Source organism: Procambarus clarkii, chromosome 19, assembly GCF_040958095.1.
Source record: "Procambarus clarkii isolate CNS0578487 chromosome 19, FALCON_Pclarkii_2.0, whole genome shotgun sequence".
NCBI lineage: Eukaryota > Metazoa > Arthropoda > Malacostraca > Decapoda > Cambaridae > Procambarus > Procambarus clarkii.
This window is the reverse complement of record NC_091168.1, coordinates 34,516,479-34,540,686: the sequence shown is the minus strand read 5'-3', so window position 1 is coordinate 34,540,686 and position 24,208 is coordinate 34,516,479. Positions and strand designations below refer to the sequence as shown.

Sequence of the window (24,208 nt, the reverse complement as noted above, 5' to 3'; positions counted from 1 at the left end):
CACAGGTCCCCTCCTTGAAAGAATTTAAAAATTATATATATATATATATAATGTGTGTGGTAATCACATTCATTATCATCCTTGACATGTTGCAGACACTGGTACTAACTTTGGTCAGGTGTTGCTGGCACTGGTACTAACTTTGGTCAGGTGTTGCTGGCACTGGTACTAACTTTGGTCAAGTGTTGCAGGCACTGGTACTAACTTTGGTCAAGTGTTGCTGGCACTGGTACTAACTTTGGTCAGGTGTTGCTGGCACTGGTACTAACTTTAGTCAGGTGTTGCTGGCACTGGTACTAACTTTGGTCAAGTGTTGCTGGCACTGGTACTAACTTTGGTCAAGTGTTGCTAGCACTGGTACTAACTTTGGTCAAGTGTTGCAGACACTGGTACTAACTTTGGTCAAGTGTTGCAGACACTGGTACTAACTTTGGTCAAGTGTTGCAGACACTGGTACTAACTTTGGTCAAGTGTTGCAGACACTGGTACTAACTTTGGTCAAGTGTTGCAGACACTGGTACTAACTTTGGTCAAGTGTTGCAGACACTGGTACTAACTTTGGTCAAGTGTTGCAGGCACTGATACTAACTTTGGTCAAGTGTTGCTGGCACTGGTACTAACTTTGGTCAAGTGTTGCAGGCACTGGTACTAACTTTGGTCAAGTGTTGCTGGCACTGGTACTAACTTTGGTCAAGTGTTGCAGGTACTGGTACTAACTTTGGTCAAGTGTTGCAGGCACTGGTACTAACTTTAGTCAAGTGTTGCTGGCACTGGTACTAACTTTGGTCAAGTGTTGCTGGCACTGGTACTAACTTTGGTCAAGTGTTGCAGGCACTGGTACTAACTTTGGTCAAGTGTTGCAGGCACTGGTACTAACTTTGGTCAAGTGTTGCAGGCACTGGTACTAACTTTAGTCAAGTGTTGCAGGCACTGGTACTAACTTTAGTCAAGTGTTGCTGGCACTGGTACTAACTTTGGTCAAGTGTTGCTGGCACTGGTACTAACTTTGGTCAAGTGTTGCTGGCACTGGTACTAACTTTAGTCAAGTGTTGCTGGCACTGGTACTAACTTTGGTCAAGTGTTGCAGGCACTGGTACTAACTTTAGTCAAGTGTTGCTGGCACTGGTACTAACTTTGGTCAAGTGTTGCTGGCACTGGTACTAACTTTGGTCAAGTGTTGCAGGCACTGGTACTAACTTTAGTCAAGTGTTGCTGGCACTGGTACTAACTTTGGTCAAGTGTTGCTGGCACTGGTACTAACTTTGGTCAAGTGTTGCTGGCACTGGTACTAACTTTGGTCAAGTGTTGCAGGCACTGGTACTAACTTTGGTCAAGTGTTGCTGGCACTGGTACTAACTTTGGTCAAGTGTTGCTGGCACTGGTACTAACTTTGGTCAAGTGTTGCTGGCACTGGTACTAACTTTGGTCAAGTGTTGCTGGCACTGGTACTAACTTTGGTCAAGTGTTGCAGGCACTGGTACTAACTTTGGTCAAGTGTTGCAGGCACTGGTACTAACTTTAGTCAGGTGTTGCTGGCACTGGTACTAACTTTGGTCAGGTGTTGCTGGCACTGGTACTAACTTTGGTCAGGTGTTGCTGGCACTGGTACTAACTTTGGTCAAGTGTTGCTGGCACTGGTACTAACTTTAGTCAAGTGTTGCTGGCACTGGTACTAACTTTGGTCAAGTGTTGCTGGCACTGGTACTAACTTTGGTCAAGTGTTGCAGGCACTGGTACTAACTTTGGTCAAGTGTTGCTGGCACTGGTACTAACTTTGGTCAAGTGTTGCTGGCACTGGTACTAACTTTAGTCAAGTGTTGCTGGCACTGGTACTAACTTTAGTCAAGTGTTGCTGGCACTGGTACTAACTTTAGTCAAGTGTTGCAGGTACTGGTACTAACTTTGGTCAACCTTGTAGGGAATAACACATTCTATTGGTGTTGATGGTGCTGAATAGCGTTGGCTTCACAACCTTGCGCCTGTAGGCTCCGTCCGCTTACCTGGATATTACCTAGAGAGGGTCTCGCGAGTTGTTCCACTCCCCGAGCAGGCGCGACTGGTGATCACTCGGCCCCTGTGGTCTTGTAACCATCGTGTGTACTTTTAGCGTGTTATTCATGGTCTCGCGAACAATTTTGAGTCGTTTAGGCTCAATGTTGGTAATTATTTAATTTTTTTGCAGCACCTGGGTGAAGTTTGATGTAACTAGGCCCCCAGGCTGTGATAGTTGAAGATAGTTTATTGAGATTCATTTCAAAAGGTTTAGAATGATTTAGGCTATTTCTATTAGGCTGTCATCGTGTATGCTGCGGCCGCCCCTAATACTTCATTTGACAATTTGAAAATTGTGTGTTCAAAATCGGCATTGTATGATGTATAAATACGCATTATATATTATAATTCGGTTTAGAGATAGGCCTGAAAGAGGATAGGTTAGATGCCCAGATTCACGAAGCAGTTACGCAAGTACTTACGAACGTGTACATCTTTCCTCAACCTTTGACGGATTTGGTTACATTTATTAAGCAGTTTACAAGCATGAAAACATGTCGATCAACTGTTGTTATTGTTATAAACAGCCTCCTGGCGCTTCGGAGCTCATTAGCGGTTTAATAATTGTAAACAAAGCCGCCAAAGATCGAGAAAAGGTGGACAGGTTCGTAAGTACTTGCGTAACTGCTTCGTGAATCTGGCTCCTGGGTCTCATGGCAATTACATGTTTCAACCCGTCCTCGACTTAAGTCCATTCCATCCAGCGGTCGACCCCACAGACGCATTCATAAATTTTAACATGCTGTTCATCCTTTTCATCAGGAATTTTCTAAAATATAAATTAATATTATAATAGCATATTGTGCATGTATAGGCATAGGTTAGGTTAGGTGTTTAGGTTCTGTTGGCGATTATTTGTATTTGTAGTACGTTGGTGAAGCATTTACAGCGTTGTGGTTCAAACAAAATTCGTTAGTGAAGCACTTGTTCCGGAAGTGTTCGGACGTCATCAGTTTAGAGTCGTGTGTAAACAGTTTTTCATTCATAAACGGCTGGGATTTGGCGGGTGGATGGAATAGACTTTGGGTCTTTGTGTATGAGGGCGGGCTGCACGAGGACGGGCTACTGTATGAGCAAACCGTCCTCTTAAAATAATATCACTGTTGGCTGGTATGCGCACTATGGCCAAATTTGGACGTAATTTGAAATGAAATCGACTCACAAAAGTGACGTTCTGTTCCGTTTTCTATTTGAGTCGTCCGGCGTACGCGCAGAGGTTATGAGAGGACACTTTAAACTAACGTTTTTCATAACGTTTTGAAACTTTATGAGAATTTCCTGCCCACCTAACCTATCAGAAGACCCTTAACTTACTGTTGTTGAAAAAAAAAATCCCAAATGTATTTTCCTTTTTTTTTCGTTTTCAAATTACGTCCATATTCGTCCGTACGGACAAACGGCCAACAGCGACGTTCTTTTTAAGAGGACGGGCTGGTGTATGAGGACGGGCTGCTGTATGAGGACGGGCTGGTGTATGAGGACGGGCTTGTGTATGAGGACGGGCTTGTGTATGAGGACGGGCTGGTGTATGAGGACGGGCTTGTGTATGAGGACGGGCTTGTGTATGAGGACGGGCTGGTGTATGAGGACGGGCTGGTGTATGAGGACGGGCTGGTGTATGAGGACGGGCTGGTGTATGAGGACGGGCTTGTGTATGAGGACGGGCTGGTGTATGAGGACGGGCTGCTGCATGAGGACGGGCTGGTGCATGAGGACGGGCTGCTGCATGAGGACGGGCTGCTGCATGAGGACGGGCTGCTGCATGAGGACGGGCTGGTGCATGAGGACGGGCTGGTGCATGAGGACGGGCTGGTGCATGAGGACGGGCTGGTGCATGAGGACGGGCTGGTGCATGAGGACGGGCTGGTGCATGAGGACGGGCTGGTGCATGAGGACGGGCTGGTGTATGAGGACGGGCTGCTGTATGAGGACGGGCTGCTGCATGAGGACGGGCTGGTGTATGAGGACGGGCTGGTGTATGAGGACGGGCTGGTGTATGAGGACGGGCTGGTGTATGAGGACGGGCTGGTGTATGAGGACGGAGCTGGTGTATGAGGACGGAGCTGGTGTATGAGGACGGGTTGGTGTATGAGGACGGGCTGCTGTATGAGGACGGGCTGGTGTATGAGGACGGGCTGGTGTATGAGGACGGGCTGGTGTATGAGGACGGGCTGGTGTATGAGGACGGGCTGGTGTATGAGGACGGGCTGGTGTATGAGGACGGGCTGGTGTATGAGGACGGGCTGGTGTATGAGGACGGGCTGCTGTATGAGGACGGGCTGGTGTATGAGGACGGGCTGGTGTATGAGGACGGGCTGGTGTATGAGGACGGGCTGGTGTATGAGGACGGGCTGGTGTATGAGGACGGGCTGGTGTATGAGGACGGGCTGGTGCATGAGGACGGGCTGGTGCATGAGGACGGGCTGGTGCATGAGGACGGGCTGGTGCATGAGGACGGGCTGGTGTATGAGGACGGGCTGGTGTATGAGGACGGGCTGGTGTATGAGGACGGGCTGGTGTATGAGGACGGGCTGGTGTATGAGGACGGGCTGGTGTATGAGGACGGGCTGGTGTATGAGGACGGGCTGGTGTATGAGGACGGGCTGCTGCATGAGGACGGGCTGGTGTATGAGGACGGGCTGGTGTATGAGGACGGGCTGGTGTATGAGGACGGGCTGGTGTATGAGGACGGGCTGGTGTATGAGGACGGGCTGGTGTATGAGGACGGGCTGGTGTATGAGGACGGGCTGGTGTATGAGGACGGGCTGGTGCATGAGGACGGGCTGCTGCATGAGGACGGGCTGGTGTATGAGGACGGGCTGGTGTATGAGGACGGGCTGCTGCATGAGGACGGGCTGGTGTATGAGGACGGGCTGCTGCATGAGGACGGGCTGGTGTATGAGGACGGGCTGCTGCATGAGGACGGGCTGGTGTATGAGGACGGGCTGGTGTATGAGGACGGGCTGGTGTATGAGGACGGGCTGCTGCATGAGGACGGGCTGCTGCATGAGGACGGGCTGCTGCATGAGGACGGGCTGCTGTATGAGGACGGGCTGCTGCATGAGGACGGGCTGCTGCATGAGGACGGGCTGCTGCATGAGGACGGGCTGCTGCATGAGGACGGGCTGCTGCATGAGGACGGGCTGCTGCATGAGGGCGGGCTGCTGCATGAGGGCGGGCTGCTGTATGAGGGCGGGCTGCTGTATGAGGGCGGGCTGCTGTATGAGGGCGGGCTGCTGTATGAGGGCGGGCTGCTGTATGAGGACGGGCTGCTGCATGAGGACGGGCTGCTGCATGAGGACGGGCTGCTGCATGAGGACCGGCTGCTGCATGAGGACCGGCTGCTGCATGAGGACGGGCTGCTGCATGAGGACGGGCTGCTGCATGAGGACGGGCTGCTGCATGAGGACGGGCTGGTGTATGAGGACGGGCTGGTGTATGAGGACGGGCTGGTGTATGAGGACGGGCTGGTGTATGAGGACGGGCTGCTGCATGAGGACGGGCTGCTGCATGAGGACGGGCTGCTGCATGAGGACGGGCTGCTGCATGAGGACGGGCTGCTGCATGAGGACGGGCTGCTGTATGAGGACGGGCTGCTGCATGAGGACGGGCTGCTGTATGAGGACGGGCTGGTGTATGAGGACGGGCTGCTGCATGAGGGCGGGCTGCTGCATGAGGGCGGGCTGCTGCATGAGGATGGACTGCCTCAGCGAAGCACTGTTCAGGAAATATTCGAACGTCATCAGTTATGAGTGGCGGTGTGTAAAGTGATTCATTCACAGCCGAGTTTGGCGGTTGGATTAAACGAGCATTTTAACCCTTGTTTATGAGGACGGGGCAGTGTCTATAAAGTGATGGGCTGTCCCGTTTTCTGTTTGTGGCTCTTCTGTTTGGTTGGGTTGGGGTAATTAATACAACATTTTTGTGACAAGAGGACGGAGTGTATTGACCTAAGAACCTAGCAATCCTCTAATCCGTAGATAAGTTCATATTGCGATGCTTTTAATATATCACTATTGCACTGGAAATTGAACGCTCTTTGCGTCAGGATTAGGATACAAGTGGGAGGACAGGTTGTAGTGTGGTTGAGGTCATTGACCTGGGTGGTGGTGGGGGGGGGGGGGCTACCACACTGGAGACCAACCAGGGTTGACGGTAGTGTACAGGCGCTGTCACGGGGCTGGGAGACCCGGGTTTAGACGGGTGGCCGGATACCTGTCTCGCCTGGATATGGTATAGCTTGTGGATATACCATATCCTGGTTGTATAAGAGGGAGGTGCTGACCTAGCCTTCTCTAACCTACCCTAGCCTGCTCTGCCATAGCCTAGCCTTCTCTAGCCTACCCTGCCATAGCCTAGCCTTCTCTAACCTACCCTAGCCTATCCTGCCATAGCCTAGTCTCCTCTAGCCTACCCTAGCCTATCCTGCCATAGCCTAGTCTCCTCTAGCCTACCCTAACCTACCCTAGCATATCCTGCCATAGCCTAGTCTCCTTTAGCCTACCCTAACCTACTCTAGCCTACCCTGCCATAGCCTAGCCTTCTCTAGCCTACCCTAGCATATCCTGCCATAGCCTAGTCTCCTTTAGCCTACCCTAACCTACTCTAGCCTACCCTGCCATAGCCTAGCCTTCTCTAGCCTACCCTAGCCTACTCTACCATAGCCTAGCCTTCTCTAACCTGCCCTAACCTACCCTAGAATGGGCGCCTGACAGCTGAGTGGACAGCGCTTCGCATTCGTAGTCCTGAGGTTCCGGGTTCGATCCCCGGTGGAGGCGGAGACCAATGGGCAAAATGTTTCTTTCACCCTGATGCCCCCTGTTACCTAGCAGTAAATAGGTACCTGGGAGTATACTGCTGCTGTGGGCTGCTTCCTGGGGGTGGAGGCCTGGTCGAGGACCGGGCCGCGGGGACGCTAGGCCCCGAAATCATCTGAAGATAACTGGGTTTTCATCTGGGATAACTGAAGATCTGGGTTTTTATTTTTAGTTTATTGCATAGAATAGACATGGCCATACTTTATGCTGACCAGCATGTATATATTTTCTTCTGTGCTACAGTACAACAGTGTTAGAGAGCTGCTACAGTACAACAGTGTTAGAGAGCTGCTACAGTACACAGACAGTGTTAGAGAGCTGCTACAGTACACAGACAGTGTTAGAGAGCTGCTACAGTACACAGACAGTGTTAGAGAGCTGCTACAGTACACAGACAGTGTTAGAGAGCTGCTACAGTACACAGACAGTGTTAGAGAGCTGCTACAGTACACAGACAGTGTTAGAGAGCTGCTACAGTACACAGACAGTGTTAGAGAGCTGCTACAGTACACAGACAGTGTTAGAGAGCTGCTACAGTACACAGACAGTGTTAGAGAGCTGCTACAGTACACAGACAGTGTTAGAGAGCTGCTACAGTACACAGACAGTGTTAGAGAGCTGCTACAGTACACAGACAGTGTTAGAGAGCTGCTACAGTACACAGACAGTGTTAGAGAGCTGCTACAGTACACAGACAGTGTTAGAGAGCTGCTACAGTACACAGTGTTAGGGAGCTGCTACAGTACACAGACAGTGTTAGAGAGCTGCTACAGTACACAGACAGTGTTAGAGAGCTGCTACAGTACACAGTGTTAGAGAGCTGCTACAGTACACAGACAGTGTTAGAGAGCTGCTACAGTACACAGTGTTAGAGAGCTGCTACAGTACACAGACAGTATTAGGGAGCTGCTACAGTACACAGACAGTGTTAGAGAGCTGCTACAGTACACAGTGTTAGAGAGCTGCTACAGTACACAGTGTTAGGGAGCTGCTAGAGTCATTATAGAGCACTGTACTACAGCGGAGACGTTCGTCAGGTTTACAAGAGACAGGTTGAAGAACCGGTTGGCCTTGAAGTGACCTGGAAGGTGTCGTCACCTTGTTCTGGTCACCTCTAGTCTATCCCTCCCCCTCCTACCCTTCTATCCACCCCTCCCTCCCTCCCTTTCCTCGGGGTCGACTCCTGAACCTTTACCTGCAGGTCACCTGTCTACCCCTTCCCCCATCCCCACTTCATCCCTCTAACCACATCCTTTCCCCCCCCCCTCAACGCCCCCCACACCATCCAGCAGGGTAGGACTTGTGGGACAGTCCGCATCCTCGACCCGTTCTTTCAATTTACCTCTCCGTCAAAAATGCAACTGTTCTGCTTAACCAGAATATTAAGGTTTACCTAGAGTATATCTGGAGTGGGGTTTACCTCCCCCCCCCCCAAGACGTGGTCAGGGGTCATGCTTGCAGTATCTCGATATAACGAACCCCAACAAATCACTACATCCAGGCATAGACAACGCTAAATTACGGTTCTTCAATTGTAATGAATATATCGCATTTTTAATGAAGTGGTTGATTGTGGGAATAATGTAACGTGATAGGCGAGAGTATGGTCTGGTAGTGTGGGTGATATGGTTGGTGGGAGGGGGGCGTATGGTCTGGTAGTGTGGGTGATGTTATGGTTGGTGGGAGGGGGTCGTATGGTCTGGTAGTGTGGGTGATGTTATGGTTGGTGGGAGGGGGTCGTATGGTCTGGTAGTGTGGGTGATGTTATGGTTGGTGGGAGGGGGGGCGTATGGTCTGGTAGTGTGGGTGATGTTATGGTTGGTGGGAGGGGGTCGTATGGTCTGGTAGTGTGGGTGATGTTATGGTTGGTGGGAGGGGGTCGTATGGTCTGGTAGTGTGGGTGATGTAATTGTTGGTGGGAGGGGGTCGTATGGTCTGGTAGTGTGGGTGATGTTATGGTTGGTGGGAGGGGGTCGTATGGTCTGGTAGCGTGGGTGATGTTATGGTTGGTGGGAGGGGTCGTATGGTCTGGTAGTGTGGATGATGTTATGGTTGGTGGGAGGGGTCGTATGGTCTGGTAGTGTGGATGATGTTATGGTTGGTGGGAGGGGTCGTATGGTCTGGTAGTGTGGGTGATGTTATGGTTGGTGGGAGGGGTCGTATGGTCTGGTAGTGTGGGTGATGTTATGGTTGGTGGGAGGGGGTCGTATGGTCTGGTTGCGTGGGTGATGTAATTGTTGGTGGGAGGGGTCGTATGGTCTGGTAGCGTGGGTGATGTTATGGTTGGTGGGAGGGGGTCGTATGGTCTGGTAGTGTGGGTGATGTAATTGTTGGTGGGAGGGGGAGTATGGTCTGGTAGTGTGGGTGATGTTATGGTTGGTGGGAGGGGGTCGTATGGTCTGGTAGTGTGGGTGATGTAATTGTTGGTGGGAGGGGGTCGTATGGTCTGGTAGTGTGGATGATGTAATTGTTGGTGGGAGGGGGGGTCGTATGGTCTGGTAGTGTGGGTGATGTAATGGTTGGTGGGAGGGGTCGTATGGTCTGGTAGTGTGGGTGATGTAATTGTTGGTGGGAGGGGGTCGTATGGTCTGGTAGTGTGGGTGATGTAATGGTTGGTGGGAGGGGGTCGTATGGTCTGGTAGTGTGGGTGATGTAATGGTTGGTGGGAGGGGTCGTATGGTCTGGTAGCGTGGGTGATGTTATGGTTGGTGGGAGGGGGGTCGTATGGTCTGGTAGACTGGGTAATGTTACCGTTGGTGGAAGGGAGCGTTTTGGCTCGTGTGCTGACAATTATATTTAATCAGAAATGTTCATTTCCTGTGCATGTCTATCTTTTGTATGTTATATCATACTGGGTGTTTGGTCGAGGCTGCTGTGGTTGTTGGCACTTAATATAATTTATGATTTAGACCTACCCAACATGTTAACATGAAGCCTATTTAAAGCAGGCGAATATTTAATCTGCCTTCTCAAATAGTACATAGAATTTTTACGTATAAATAAGCCCCCAGCGGCCCAAATACCATGTAATCAACAGAATTAATGGATTCGTGGTTTGATATTCGTGGGACCTTGGTTAGGTTCCGGCCGTTTAATACATCAATTTTGTAACGTTGTGACAGTTCCAGAGAACAGCCTGAAATATATTAAGCCTACCCAGCACATGAACATTTTGCCTATCAAAGATACCAGCATTAAAACTACTAAACTTTTGCAGAAACCCACATGGGGGAAATTAGTGGACATTATATGGGGAAATTAATGGAAATTATACGGGGAAATTAATGGACAGTATATGGGGAAATTAATGAAAATTATACGGGGAAATTAATGGACAGTATACGGGGAAATTAATGGACAGTATACGGGGAAATTAATGGACAGTATACGAGGAAATTAATGAAAATTATACGGGGAAATTAATGGACAGTATACGGGGAAATTAATGGACAGTATACGGGGAAATTAATAGACAGTATACGGGGAAATTAATAGACAGTATATGGGGAAATTAATGGACAGTATACGAGGAAATTAATGGACAGTATACGAGGAAATTAATGGACAGTATACGGGGAAATTGTCGGAAAATCCGACACCATTTAATATATCATACAGACAGATAATTGCTGTTGTGTTGTATAAACAAGTTAACCCATAGAAATCGTAACTTGTAGTGGAATTACCGTCTATAGAAAACTGGATATCATTACCACACACTATTATAAATTCACCACCTATTATGGTAGGAATTATTCTTAAATACATTAGTCTTTGGACTTTACCATCATAAAAACATCTCATATAAATTAACTTAATTATCAATATTAAAGTAGAGTAAATGTGACCCTTCTATCACTTACTGTCATCTGGACAATGTAGGCCAGTAGCGTCAGTGAGGAAGGAGGGGCAGCCATTGTTTGTACTGAGACCAGAGGCTCACGGGAGCAAATACGGCTCCTGTTAATTTTACTTGGACGAAGTGTTATGGAAACCAAAGGTGTACCATTATCAACACGCTGTCAACAAATTCAAGTTAAGTGTTCTACCGAAACCCATTTATCTTTCATTTATGGCCATTAATGTCAGTGGATATAGGGTGAACCAGGTTAGAGCACGAGATAGCCTCATACTAAAGGTAATTAAGCCCAGGTCTTCATGGTTCCTTGTACAGTGTTTTCTCTGATATACCTGTCATATATAGGATTCTGGCTTTATAGCTAGCGCCCTTTTGACAGGTCAAGACGAGGAAGCATGCTTTGTGCATCAGTTACCAGGGTGATGGAAGCTACTTCAAAGAGGGAAAATGTGGTGTCTACATCCTGGTTATACCTGGTGGACTAAGGCCTGCTGTACTATAAGATAAGGAACCTCTTCAATGTACACTAATGTATGTAGTCTAATACTGTAGTTTGATTGGCTGCATATAGATAAATTCAATTAATATAACCCCCCCCCCCCTAATGTGTAGAGGTTCGATTTGTGAGATTAAGAGATTATTGCAGAAATACAGTCCACTTAACATCATACAAATTGCTATCGAAGTATATAAATTAACGTAAATATAAATTTATATAAATTAAATAAATATAAAACTCACAGGTCGGTTCCCACAGAAATTAATGGGACAGTATACGAGGAAATTAATGGACAGTATACGAGGAAATTAATGGACAGTATACGGGGAAATTAATGGACAGTATACGGGGAAATTAATGGACAGTATACGGGGAAATTAATGGGACAGTATACGAGGAAATTAAGTGGACAGGACTGTCCCAACAAATGAAAAATGATTTATTCAGAGAGACGGAAGAAACAGAGCAGCAGCTGAAGCAATCATACCAGACTGAAGACAGGAAGGTGGAACAGAAAGCCATGTAAGGGATAAAGAAAATAACAATACTTCTTCACATAATGCAAAGTCGACAAAAAAATACCTTCACCAGTATTGGACTTATTGACTTACAAGTGAAGGTTCATACAGAGAGGACAAGAAAATTTGTGAAATACTAACCCAAAAAATTAATATGAGGCTATGTTGATTTTTCAACGGTTCATTTGATGTATTACGCTATTGTGATTTCAGTGTGTAATATGAGGCTATGAATGATATGAGACTATGAATGCTATGTGTAATATGAGGCTATGAATGCTATGAGTGATATGAGGCTATGAATGCTATGAGTGATATGAGGCTATGAATGCTATGTGTAATATGAGGCTATGAATGCTATGAGTAATATGAGGCTATGAATGCTATGAGTAATATGAGGCTATGAATGCTATGAGTAATATGAGGCTATGAATGCTATGAGTGATATGAGGCTATGAATGCTATGAGTGATATGAGGCTATGAATGCTATGAGTGATATGAGGCTATGAATGCTATGAGTGATATGAGGCTATGAATGCTATGAGTGATATGAGGCTATGAATGCTATGAGTGATATGAGGCTATGAATGCTATGAGTGATATGAGGCTATGAATGCTATGAGTGATATGAGGCTATGAATGCTATGAGTGATATGAGGCTATGAATGCTATGAGTGATATGAGGCTATGAATGCTATGTGTGATATGAGGCTATGAATGCTATGAGTGATATCAGGCTATGAATGATATCCAAACCCCTGACAGTATAACTGATATCAACACAAATAATTGTAGTTTCTGAATGAGAAATTAACACTATGCCTATGCACTCTGCCCCGGGTCCAGAATTATGGAATTCTATATATTTATAAAGATATGTACATTAGCACCTGCTTAGGAGAAAAAGGTCTGGACACAGATACCAGAAGCCCTCAGATCTGCAGATACAGCTTCCCTATACAAGGAAGGTTATCTTGAGGTGATTTCGGGGCTTAGTGACCCCGCGGCCCGGTCCTCGACCAGGCCTCTCGTTGCTGGACTGGTCAACCAGGCTGTTGGACGCGGCATCAGATAAAATGGTATCAATAGGAATAACAGGTAAGATAGTGTGATGATACTCAAGTTTCCTGTCAAACAGAACGCGAAGAGTAACAGTCAAACAAAAGCTAGTCAGAGCCTAGTGAAATGCGCTGTACCTCAGGGACCTATACCGCTGTCCTTGTCTTTCCCTCATTCTCCAGCCCTAACTTTATTTTGTTTTGTATTTATGTTGCAAAGACAAACTAACCTAACCTATCGTTACCTTACCTTACCTTACCTTACGTTACCTTACCTTACGTTACCTTACCTTACGTTACCTTACCTTACGTTACGTTACCTTACCTCACCTTACCTTACGTTACCTTACCTTACCTTACGTTACCTTACCTTACGTTACCTCACCTTACGTTATCTTACCTTACATTACGTTACCTTACCTTACCTCACCTTACCTTACGTTACCTTACCTTACGTTACCTCACCTTACCTTACCTCACCTTACCTTACGTTACCTTACCTTACGTTACCTCACCTTACCTTACGTTACCTTACGTTACCTTACCTTACCTTACGTTACCTTACCTTACGTTACCTCACCTTACCTTACCTCACCTTACCTTACCTTACGTTACCTCACCTTACCTTACGTTACCTTACGTTACCTTACCTTACCTTACGTTACCTTACCTTATCTTACGTTACCTCACCTTACGTTACCTTACCTTACCTTACCTTACGTTACCTTACCTTACGTTCCCTCACCTTCCCTTACGTTACCTTACCTTACCTTACGTTACCTCACCTTACGTTACCTCACCTTACCTTACCTTACCTCGCCTTACGCTACCTTACCTTACGTTACCTTACCTTACGTTACCTCACCTTACCTTACGTTACCTTACCTTACCTTACCTCACCTTACGTTACCTTACCTTACGTTACCTTACCTTACCTTACGTTACCTTACCTTACCTTACGTTACCTCACCTTACCTTACGTTACGTTACCTCACCTTACGTTACCTTACCTTACGTTACCTTACCTTACGTTACGTTACCTCACCTTCACCTCACCTTACCTTCCTAGGCCTAATACACGGTGACTCCTAACATAGTACATATGTGTGCTATACTGGGCCTAAGAATATTTAAGTCTGTTGTTTAACCTCATTTTTTGGGACTCTCTTAAAGTGAATAGTACAAAGTTGTACTGTCTTAATTCCTTAGTATGTCACTATGTGTACTGTGGTGCACACATAGTTACACAAAGTATTATCTACACAGGAGGACGGGTTGCATTCTCATATGTGATATATTAAGCGATTCGTGGCATTTATTCCACATGACACTAAAGTTAGCACGGACACTGCCTCGGGCATCGCACCCGGGACCTTCTGATTGTGGACCGCCTTGTCTGGTCACCCTGTCCACCCCACCGTAAAAATGGGGGTATTTTTAACCCGCATCAATATTGACGCTTCGGGTCAGGCTACACCGCTGTATTTTCGACGGAGTGGTGATGGGGTTGACCAGGGTAGACTGAGGGGGGGTTTGTGGTGGTGGTGGGGGGGGTGGGTTGGTGGGGTGACCTTGTCAGGGATGCGCTGTTTAGGGGGGAGGAGGTGACGCACATGGTTGTGGGGGTCTGAGGATATCGCGTAGTGCCCCATCCCCCCACCATGCACCGCCCCCTCCCCCTCCTCTAGTACACCGCCCTGCTCCAGTACTCCAACCCCCCCTCTCCCTCAACCCCCGTCTTCCCCCCTCCTTCTTCTTTCTGTTAACGGTGAGGGGGGGGGGGGAGGCAGGTTCGCTTGTGGTTCCTGAAGGTAGTCGGTGGTGGGGAAGGGGGGGTGGCACTCCAGCAGGAAGTGATCGATAGCTTCCCCTCCCCTCTCCCCCTCTCTCCCCCCCCCAGCACCGTCTTAATCTGGACTACCCCCCTCCCCCCCACCTCCCCCCCACTACATGTACCTCACCCGTCTGCTGCAGCTGGTGTGTTGCTGGGGTAGTGGTCTGCTCCTAGCGGCAGGGGGGGGGGGGCGTGATGGAGAGGGGGTGGCTACCTTGTAGACGTTCCAGGGATCAACGGCCCCGCGGCCCGGTCTCCGAGCAGGTCTTCTGGTTGGTGGTCTGGATCTAGATTCACGAAGCAGTTACGATAAGTACTTACGAACGTGTACATCTTTCCTCAGTCTTTGACGGCTTTGGGGACCATTTATTAAACAGTTTACAAGCATGAAAACTTGCCAATCAACTGTTGTTATTGTTATAAACAGCCTCCTGGTGCTTCGGAGCTCATTAACTGTTTAATAATTGTAAACAAAGCCGCCAAAGATTGGGAAAAATGTACAGGTTCATAAGTGTTTGCGTAACTACTTCGTGAATCTTGGCACTGGTCAACCAGGCCTGTTGGACGCGGCTGCTCGCATACTGACGTATGAATTGCGACGGTATCAGATATCCTTTGGAGGTGTTTATCGAGTTCTCTCTTGAACACTGTGAAAGGTCGGCCAGTTATGTCCCTTTTGTGTAGTGGAAGCGTGTTGAACAGTCTCGGGCCTCTGATGTTGATAGTTCTCTCTTGAACACTGTGAGGGGTCGGCCAGTTATGCCCCTTATGTGTAGTGGAAGCGTGTTGAACAGTCTCGGGCCTCTGATGTTGATAGTTCTCTCTTGAACACTGTGAGGGGTCGGCCAGTTATGCCCCTTATGTGTAGTGGAAGCGTGTTGAACAGTCTCGGGCCTCTGATGTTGATAGTTCTCTCTTGAACACTGTGAGGGGTCGCCAGTTATGTCCCTTATGTGTAGTGGAAGCGTGTTGAACAGTCTCGGGCCTCTGATGTTGATAGTTCTCTCTTGAACACTGTGAGGGGTCGCCAGTTATGTCCCTTATGTGTAGTGGAAGCGTGTTGAACAGTCTCGGGCCTCTGATGTTGATAGTTCTCTCTCAGAGTACCTGTTGCACCTCTGCTCATCAACGGGAGTATTCTGCACATCCTGCCATGCCTCCTGGTCTCATGTGGTGTTATTTCTGTTTGGAGGTTTGGGACCAGCCCCTCTACTATTTTCCACGTATAAATTATTATGTATCTCTCCCGCCTGCGCTCAAGCGGAGTACAGATTTAGTCTCTTTAGTCGGTTCCAATAATCAAGATAACTTATAAAGGGGTTTCTGGCGGTAAAGGATCTTTGCACGCTCTCCAGGTCAACAATGTCTCCGGCTTCTGAATGGGGCTGTTAGTGTGCAACAATATTCCACCCTAGAGAACACTTGTGTCTTGAAGAGTATCATCACTGGTCTGGCGGCCCTTGTTTGGCAGGTCCTTGTTATCCAACCTGTCATTTGTCTGACAGTTGTGACAGCTACTTTATGGTGTTGTGTAGAGGTAAGGTCTTCTCACATGGTTACTCCTAGAGCCTTTACATTGCTTTTTCGTTCTATAGTGAGACTTGATCGTGTTTTATATATGGTTTCCGATTTTATATTTTCGTTTTTTTTCCATAGCGTAGCAACTGGAACTTATTTTCATTAAACATCATTTTATTATCTCTGGCTCATTGAGAGACCCGACTTACATCAGATTAGAGTTTTTTTGTGTCCTCTATATGAGTGGTCGGCAGCCTTCCGGACCTCACGGACCACTAAACTCACAATTTTCAATCCCTTGGACCACTAAAGTTTCCTAGCTAAACCCGGGTGATTCGATTGCCAGTGTATTTGGAGTTCGGAAGGTTTCAGGGCATACCTGTTTGATAAGGTTCTGAGAGTTCTTCTACTCCCCAAGCCCGGCCTGAGGCTTGACTTGTGAGAGTTTGGTCCAACAGGCTGTTGCTTGGAGCGGCCCGCAGGCAGACTCGCTTGGGGACCCTAGTGTCATCTGACACTGATGATGTACACAGTACTGTGTGTACTGTATTCTGTTGAGTGTGTATCTACCATCTACATCTACCTGGACACTAATGTGGCTTCCGTTGGGAGTCCTCCCCCCAGGTACACCCTCCCCCTCCCCACAGGTACCCCCTCCCCCTCTCCACAGGTACCCCCCTCCCCCTCTCCACAGGTACCCCCCTCCCCCTCTCCACAGGTACCCCCCTCCCCCTCTCCACAGGTACCCCCCTCCCCCTCTCCACAGGTACCCCCCTCCCCCTACCCACAGGAACCCCCCTCCCCCTCCCCACAGGTACCCCCCTCCCCATCCTCACAGGTACCCCCTTCCCCTCCCGACAGGTATCCCCCTCCCCCTCCCCACAGGTACCCCCCTCCCCCTCCCCACAGGTACCCCCCTCCCCCTCTCCACAGGTACCCCCCTCCCCCTCTCCACAGGTACCCCCCTCCCCCTCTCCACAGGTACCCCCCTCCCCCTACCCACAGGAACCCCCCTCCCCATCCTCACAGGTACCCCCTTCCCCTCCCGACAGGCATCCCCCTCCCCCTCCCCACAGGTACCCCCCTCCCCCTCCCCATCCTCACAGGTACCCCCTTCCCCTCCCGACAGGTATCCCCCTCCCCCTCCCCACAGGTATCCCCTCCCCCTCCCCACAGGTACCCCCTCCCCACAGGTACCCCCCTCCCACTCCCCACAGGTACCCCCACCCCCTCCCCACAGGTACCCCCCTCCCCATCGTACTCCAGCATTGATCCACTCTGCGACCTTTGGACGCAGCGCTGAAATAATCTGTGGTGCAGGTGTAACTGTGTGTGTGGTGCAGGTGTAACTGTGTGTGTGGTGCAGGTGTAACTGTGTGTGGTGCAGGTGTAACTGTGTGTGGTGCAGGTGTAACTGTGTGTGTGGTGCTGGTGTAACTGTGTGTGGTGCATGGTGTAACTGTGTGTGTGGTGCTGGTGTAACTGTGTGTGGTGCTGGTGTAACTGTGTGTGGTGCAGGTGTAACTGTGTGTGTGGTGCTGGTGTAACTGTGTGCGCATTCCCTCACAGTTCAGGTCAGGCCAAACAGCTGCGTTAGTTACGGAGAAGCAAAAGTGGAGAACGGGCTGAATATCAACTCAAAAATCTTTTCCTGTTGAGGATTCTGGGAAAGGTTTCCTCGTGCACGTGGTGTCTCGCGTCTCTCAGCCATGTGTGTGTGCTCGAGTAGAGGTTGGCTTCAGCTCCTGGGCCCACCTTTTTAGTAGCAAGTTGCTTTATGTAATGCCACGCTCGGGCATTTCATCAACTGTGTCTACTCTCAAGCTAAACGAAATTTCTTTCTTCATAGACCTGCTTCCATCACTAGTAGCACTGTACTCTGCCTTCCCTTCATATCTGAACTCAAAACTTTTACTAATACCTTTCGTCCTCTTGACAGTAATCTCGCCTTACGACAAACTAACACACTTCGTAGTAATCTAGTTCACACTGCTCCTCCTGCTTCTAATGCTGCTGGTGTCTACTCTATTTCCTGTTCATCTTGTCCTCTCCAATACTTTGGTTAAACTGGCCGTACACTGAATGACAGACTTAAAGAACACAAGAGAAGTGTTAAGTCTGCAGACACTAACAATGCTCTCTTCTGCCATGTGAGGGATTCTAATCATCCCATTGATTGGTCTTCCTCCAAAATAATCTTTCCTGCCTCTACACAGACGCCGTCTTGTTGAATCGGCTCTTATACACAATGTACCCAACATGAACCTGAGTCCTGGCTTTGTTGCTGTGGACTCTTCCCTTTCACAGTATATACTCAAATGCTCTAATCTTTCTAACAAACGTGACCTAACATAAGCCTACCCCTTCCATTTATCTTTCTTTTTCTTCCCTTTTCTTTCTCTCTTTTTTCTGATCATTGTCTTCTGCGTTCCCTTGCTATCCTCTTCTTATTCCTATTACTATCTCCTTCTCATTCGGTGGTTAATAGGAGCTGCCTCGCATGGGCCAGTAGGCCCTCTGCAGTTCGCTTTCCTACTACTATCCCCTATACTACACCTAGGGTGTACATCTACTACACCCTATACTCTACACTACACCTACTACACCAGGGCTCCTCACTCCTCTCTTGCCTATTTATTGCCTGTCTCTACCTCCTCACCACACGGGAGACATCTCCCGTCACGCAGGGTGCAGTCGCACCTCCACAGGTCTCCAGTATCATCTCCTGATCACGGGAGACATCTCCCGTCACGCAGGGTGCAGTCGCACCTCCACAGGTCTCCAGTATCATCTCCTGATCACGGGAGACATCTTCCGTCACGCAGGGTGCAGTCGCACCTCCACAGGTCTCCAGTATCATCTCCTGATCACGGGAGACATCTCCCGTCACGCAGGGTGCAGTCGCACCTCCACAGGTCTCCAGTATCATCTCCTGATCACGGGAGACATCTTCCGTCACGCAGGGTGCAGTCGCACCTCCACAGGTCTCCAGTATCATCTCCTGATCACGGGAGACATCTCCCGTCACGCAGGGTGCAGTCGCACCTCCACAGGTCTCCAGTATCATCTCCTGATCACGGGAGACATCTCCCGTCACGCAGGGTGCAGTCGCACCTCCACAGGTCTCCAGTATCATCTCCTGATCACGGGAGACATCTCCCGTCACGCAGGGTGCAGTCGCACCCCCACAGGTCTCCAGTATCATCTCCTGATCACGGGAGACATCTCCCGTCACGCAGGGTGCAGTCGCACCTCCACAGGTCTCCAGTATCATCTCCTGATCACGGGAGACATCTCCCGTCACGCAGGGTGCAGTCGCACCTCCACAGGTCTCCAGTATCATCTCCTGATCACGGGAGACATCTTCCGTCACGCAGGGTGCAGTCGCACCTCCACAGGTCTCCAGTATCATCTCCTGATCACGGGAGACATCTTCCGTCACGCAGGGTGCAGTCGGTGCAGGGTGCAGGTCTCCAGTATCATCTCCTGATCACGGGAGACATCTCCCGTCACGCAGGGTGCAGTCGCACCTCCACAGGTCTCCAGTATCATCTCCTGATCACGGGAGACATCTTCCGTCACGCAGGGTGCAGTCGCACCTCCACAGATCTCCAGTATCGGCTCTTGATACTGGTAATGGCTCAAAACGGCCACCACTTACGGGCTATTCATGCCCGTGCCACCTTTTGGGTGGCTTAATCTTAATCAATCGATCAATCTCCTGATACTGGTAATGGCTCAAAGGGCCACCACTTACGGGCTAATCATGCCCGTGCCACCTTTTGGGTGGCTTAATCTTCATCAGTCATCATTACGGGCTAATCATGCCCGTGCCACCTTTTGGGTGGCTTAATCTTCATCAATCAAATCTTCCTCGTAACAATCGACTTGAGAATGCTCCAAGACGGACCGAAACGTCGTCGTCCCTTCACCTTCTAGTGTGTGGTCTGGTCAACTCGGGCTGCATAGTTTATTTCTGGTCTGACATAGGTTACGCTGAGTACACTAGGCTGGGTTCTGTTGGCTGCATCATGTTGTTTTCCGTGGAAAATTGAAATACCCGAGTAACATCAGATTGAGTGCCGTGTCCTCTATGTTGTCTACTCTCATGAAGATCCTAGTGTCATTTGCAAAGGATGATACAGTGCTATAGTTTGTGTCCTTGTCTGTGTCCGATATGAGGATGAGAAAAAGTATTGGAGCAAGCACAGTACCCTGGGGGACTGTACTGGAGCAAGCACGGTACCCTGGGGGACTGTACTGGAGCAAGCACAGTACCCTGGGGGACTGTACTGGAGCAAGCACAGTACCCTGGGGGACTGTACCGGAGCAAGCACGGTACCCTGGGGGACTGTACTGAAGCAAGCACAGTACCCTGGGGGACTGTACCGGAGCAAGCACAGTACCCTGGGGGACTGTACTGAAGCAAGCACAGTACCCTGGGGGACTGTACCGGAGCACAGGTCTCCAGTATCATCTCCTGATCACGGGAGACATCTTCCGTCACGCAGGGTGCAGTCGCACCTCCACAGGTCTCCAGTATCATCTCCTGATCACGGGAGACATCTTCCGTCACGCAGGGTGCAGTCGCACCTCCACAGATCTCCAGTATCGGCTCTTGATACTGGTAATGGCTCAAAACGGCCACCACTTACGGGCTATTCATGCCCGTGCCACCTTTTGGGTGGCTTAATCTTAATCAATCGATCAATCTCCTGATACTGGTAATGGCTCAAAGGGCCACCACTTACGGGCTAATCATGCCCGTGCCACCTTTTGGGTGGCTTAATCTTCATCAGTCATCATTACGGGCTAATCATGCCCGTGCCACCTTTTGGGTGGCTTAATCTTCATCAATCAAATCTTCCTCGTAACAATCGACTTGAGAATGCTCCAAGACGGACCGAAACGTCGTCGTCCCTTCACCTTCTAGTGTGTGGTCTGGTCAACTCGGGCTGCATAGTTTATTTCTGGTCTGACATAGGTTACGCTGAGTACACTAGGCTGGGTTCTGTTGGCTGCATCATGTTGTTTTCCGTGGAAAATTGAAATACCCGAGTAACATCAGATTGAGTGCCGTGTCCTCTATGTTGTCTACTCTCATGAAGATCCTAGTGTCATTTGCAAAGGATGATACAGTGCTATAGTTTGTGTCCTTGTCTGTGTCCGATATGAGGATGAGAAAAAGTATTGGAGCAAGCACAGTACCCTGGGGGACTGTACTGGAGCAAGCACGGTACCCTGGGGGACTGTACTGGAGCAAGCACGGTACCCTGGGGGACTGTACTGGAGCAAGCACAGTACCCTGGGGGACTGTACTGGAGCAAGCACAGTACCCTGGGGGACTGTACCGGAGCAAGCACGGTACCCTGGGGGACTGTACTGAAGCAAGCACAGTACCCTGGGGGACTGTACCGGAGCAAGCACAGTACCCTGGGGGACTGTACTGAAGCAAGCACAGTACCCTGGGGGACTGTACCGGAGCACAGGTCTCCAGTATCATCTCCTGATCACGGGAGACATCTTCCGTCACGCAGGGTGCAGTCGCACCTCCACAGGTCTCCAGTATCATCTCCTGATCACGGGAGACATCTTCCGTCACGCAGGGTGCAGTCGCACCTCCACAGATCTCCAGTATCGGCTCTTGATACTGGTAATGGCTCAAAACGGCCACCACTTACGGGCTATTCATGCCCGTGCCACCTTTTGGGTGGCTTAATCTTAATCAATCGATCAATCTCCTGATACTGGTAATGGCTCAAAGGGCCACCACTTACGGGCTAATCATGCCCGTGCCACCTTTTGGGTGGCTTAATCTTCATCAGTCATCATTACGGGCTAATCATGCCCGTGCCACCTTTTGGGTGGCTTAATCTTCATCAATCAAATCTTCCTCGTAACAATCGACTTGAGAATGCTCCAAGACGGACCGAAACGTCGTCGTCCCTTCACCTTCTAGTGTGTGGTCTGGTCAACTCGGGCTGCATAGTTTATTTCTGGTCTGACATAGGTTACGCTGAGTACACTAGGCTGGGTTCTGTTGGCTGCATCATGTTGTTTTCCGTGGAAAATTGAAATACCCGAGTAACATCAGATTGAGTGCCGTGTCCTCTATGTTGTCTACTCTCATGAAGATCCTAGTGTCATTTGCAAAGGATGATACAGTGCTATAGTTTGTGTCCTTGTCTGTGTCCGATATGAGGATGAGAAAAAGTATTGGAGCAAGCACAGTACCCTGGGGGACTGTACTGGAGCAAGCACGGTACCCTGGGGGACTGTACTGGAGCAAGCACAGTACCCTGGGGGACTGTACTGGAGCAAGCACAGTACCCTGGGGGACTGTACCGGAGCAAGCACGGTACCCTGGGGGACTGTACTGAAGCAAGCACAGTACCCTGGGGGACTGTACCGGAGCAAGCACAGTACCCTGGGGGACTGTACTGAAGCAAGCACAGTACCCTGGGGGACTGTACCGGAGCAAGCACAGTACCCTGGGGGACTGTACTGGAGCAAGCACAGTACCCTGGGGGACTGTACTGGAGCAAGCACAGTACCCTGGGGGACTGTACCGGAGCAAGCACAGTACCCTGGGGGACTGTACTGAAGCAAGCACAGTACCCTGGGGGACTGTACTGGAGCAAGCACAGTACCCTGGGGGACTGTACCGGAGCAAGCACAGTACCCTGGGGGACTGTACTGAAGCAAGCACAGTACCCTGGGGGACTGTACTGGAGCAAGCACAGTACCCTGGGGGACTGTACTGGAGCAAGCACAGTACCCTGGGGGACTGTACTAGAGCAAGCACAGTACCCTAGGGACTGTACCGGAGCAAGCACAGTACCCTGGGGGACTGTACTGAAGCAAGCACAGTACCCTGGGGGACTGTACCGGAGCAAGCACAGTACCCTGGGGACTGTACTGGAGCAAGCACAGTACCCTGGGAGACTGTACTGGAGCAAGCACAGTACCCTGGGGACTGTACTGGAGCAAGCACAGTACCCTGGGGACTGTACTGGAGCAAGCACAGTACCCTGGGGGACTGTACTGGAGCAAGCACAGTTCCCTGGGGGACTGTACTGGTGCAAGCACAGTACCCTGGGGGACTGTACTGGAGCAAGCACAGTTCCCTGGGGGACTGTACTGGAGCAAGCACAGTTCCCTGGGGGACTGTACTGGAGCAAGCACAGTACCCTGGGGGACTGTACTGGAGCAAGCACAGTTCCCTGGGGGACTGTACTGGAGCAAGCACAGTTCCCTGGGGGACTGTACTGGAGCAAGCACAGTTCCCTGGGGGACTGTACTGGAGCAAGCACAGTTCCCTCTCGAAATATATATATATATATATGTAATATATATATATATATATATGAGTGAGTGTACACATGTGGCTCAGGCTTGGGTACACTTATTGCTGGCAATATGGTCTAGGTGTTAATGGTGATGACACCAAGTGTAAACTATGTGGTATGTTGAAATAAGCGGGGGGGGGGGAGCTGGTGGCTGAGCGGACAGAACACTGGACACGTGATCCTGTGGTCCCGGGTTCGATCCCGGGCGCCGGCGAGAAACACTGGGCAGAGTTTCTTTCACCCTGATGCAGTAAATAGGTACCTGGGTTAATAGGATACTTAGCAGTAAATAGGTACCTGGGAGTTAGTTAGCTGTCACGGGCTGCTTCCTGGAGGTGGAGGCGTGGTCGAGGACCGGGCCGCAGGGACACTAAGCCCCGAAATCATCTCAAGATAACCTCAAGAAAGTCTCACCCTCACCCATTATGTTCTTGATTGTCCGTTGATTAATGTATATAGCAACACTGAGATAAGGACTGTTCCTGAACAAAGATAAGGACTGTTCCTGAACAAATAGTCTGGATGTGTCACAACGGAAAGGTTCAGGCTATTCTGGAGAGATATAACAATTTTGCACCACGATTGTAACCTTTTGTTGAATTGTCTGAATGTGTATTGTAGATTGTGTGTGTACCTGGTCATGCAAGTATGTGTGTGTAGGTCTGGTGACATACTGCATCTGTGTGTGAAGGAACACATGTGT

General features: G+C 49.5%; 2 protein-coding genes across 3 annotated transcripts in view; one reads left to right on the top strand and one right to left on the bottom strand.

Moving 5' to 3' along the window:
- The window catches only part of shn (schnurri), a 169,768-nt gene that overhangs the window by 10,779 nt on the left and 134,781 nt on the right, over window positions 1–24,208 (top strand). The window lies entirely within an intron of this gene.
- Window positions 2,738–5,456, bottom strand: LOC138366410 (alpha-S1-casein-like). The gene is made up of 2 exons (XM_069327454.1): window positions 5,139–5,456; window positions 2,738–2,821 (listed from the first exon to the last, which is right to left on the bottom strand). Exons 1-2 carry the CDS (start codon window positions 5,454–5,456, stop codon window positions 2,738–2,740), a joined length of 402 nt encoding a protein of 133 aa, XP_069183555.1.

Coding starts and splice junctions, on each gene's coding strand:
- LOC138366410 (XM_069327454.1), bottom strand. CDS start 5,456: ATGCAGCAGCCCGTCCTCATGCAGCAGCCCGTCCTCATGCAGCAGCCC. Junction 2,822..5,138: donor CCGTCCTCATGCAGCAGCCC/GTCCTCATGCAG, acceptor TTTATATTTTAG/AAAATTCCTGATGAAAAGGA.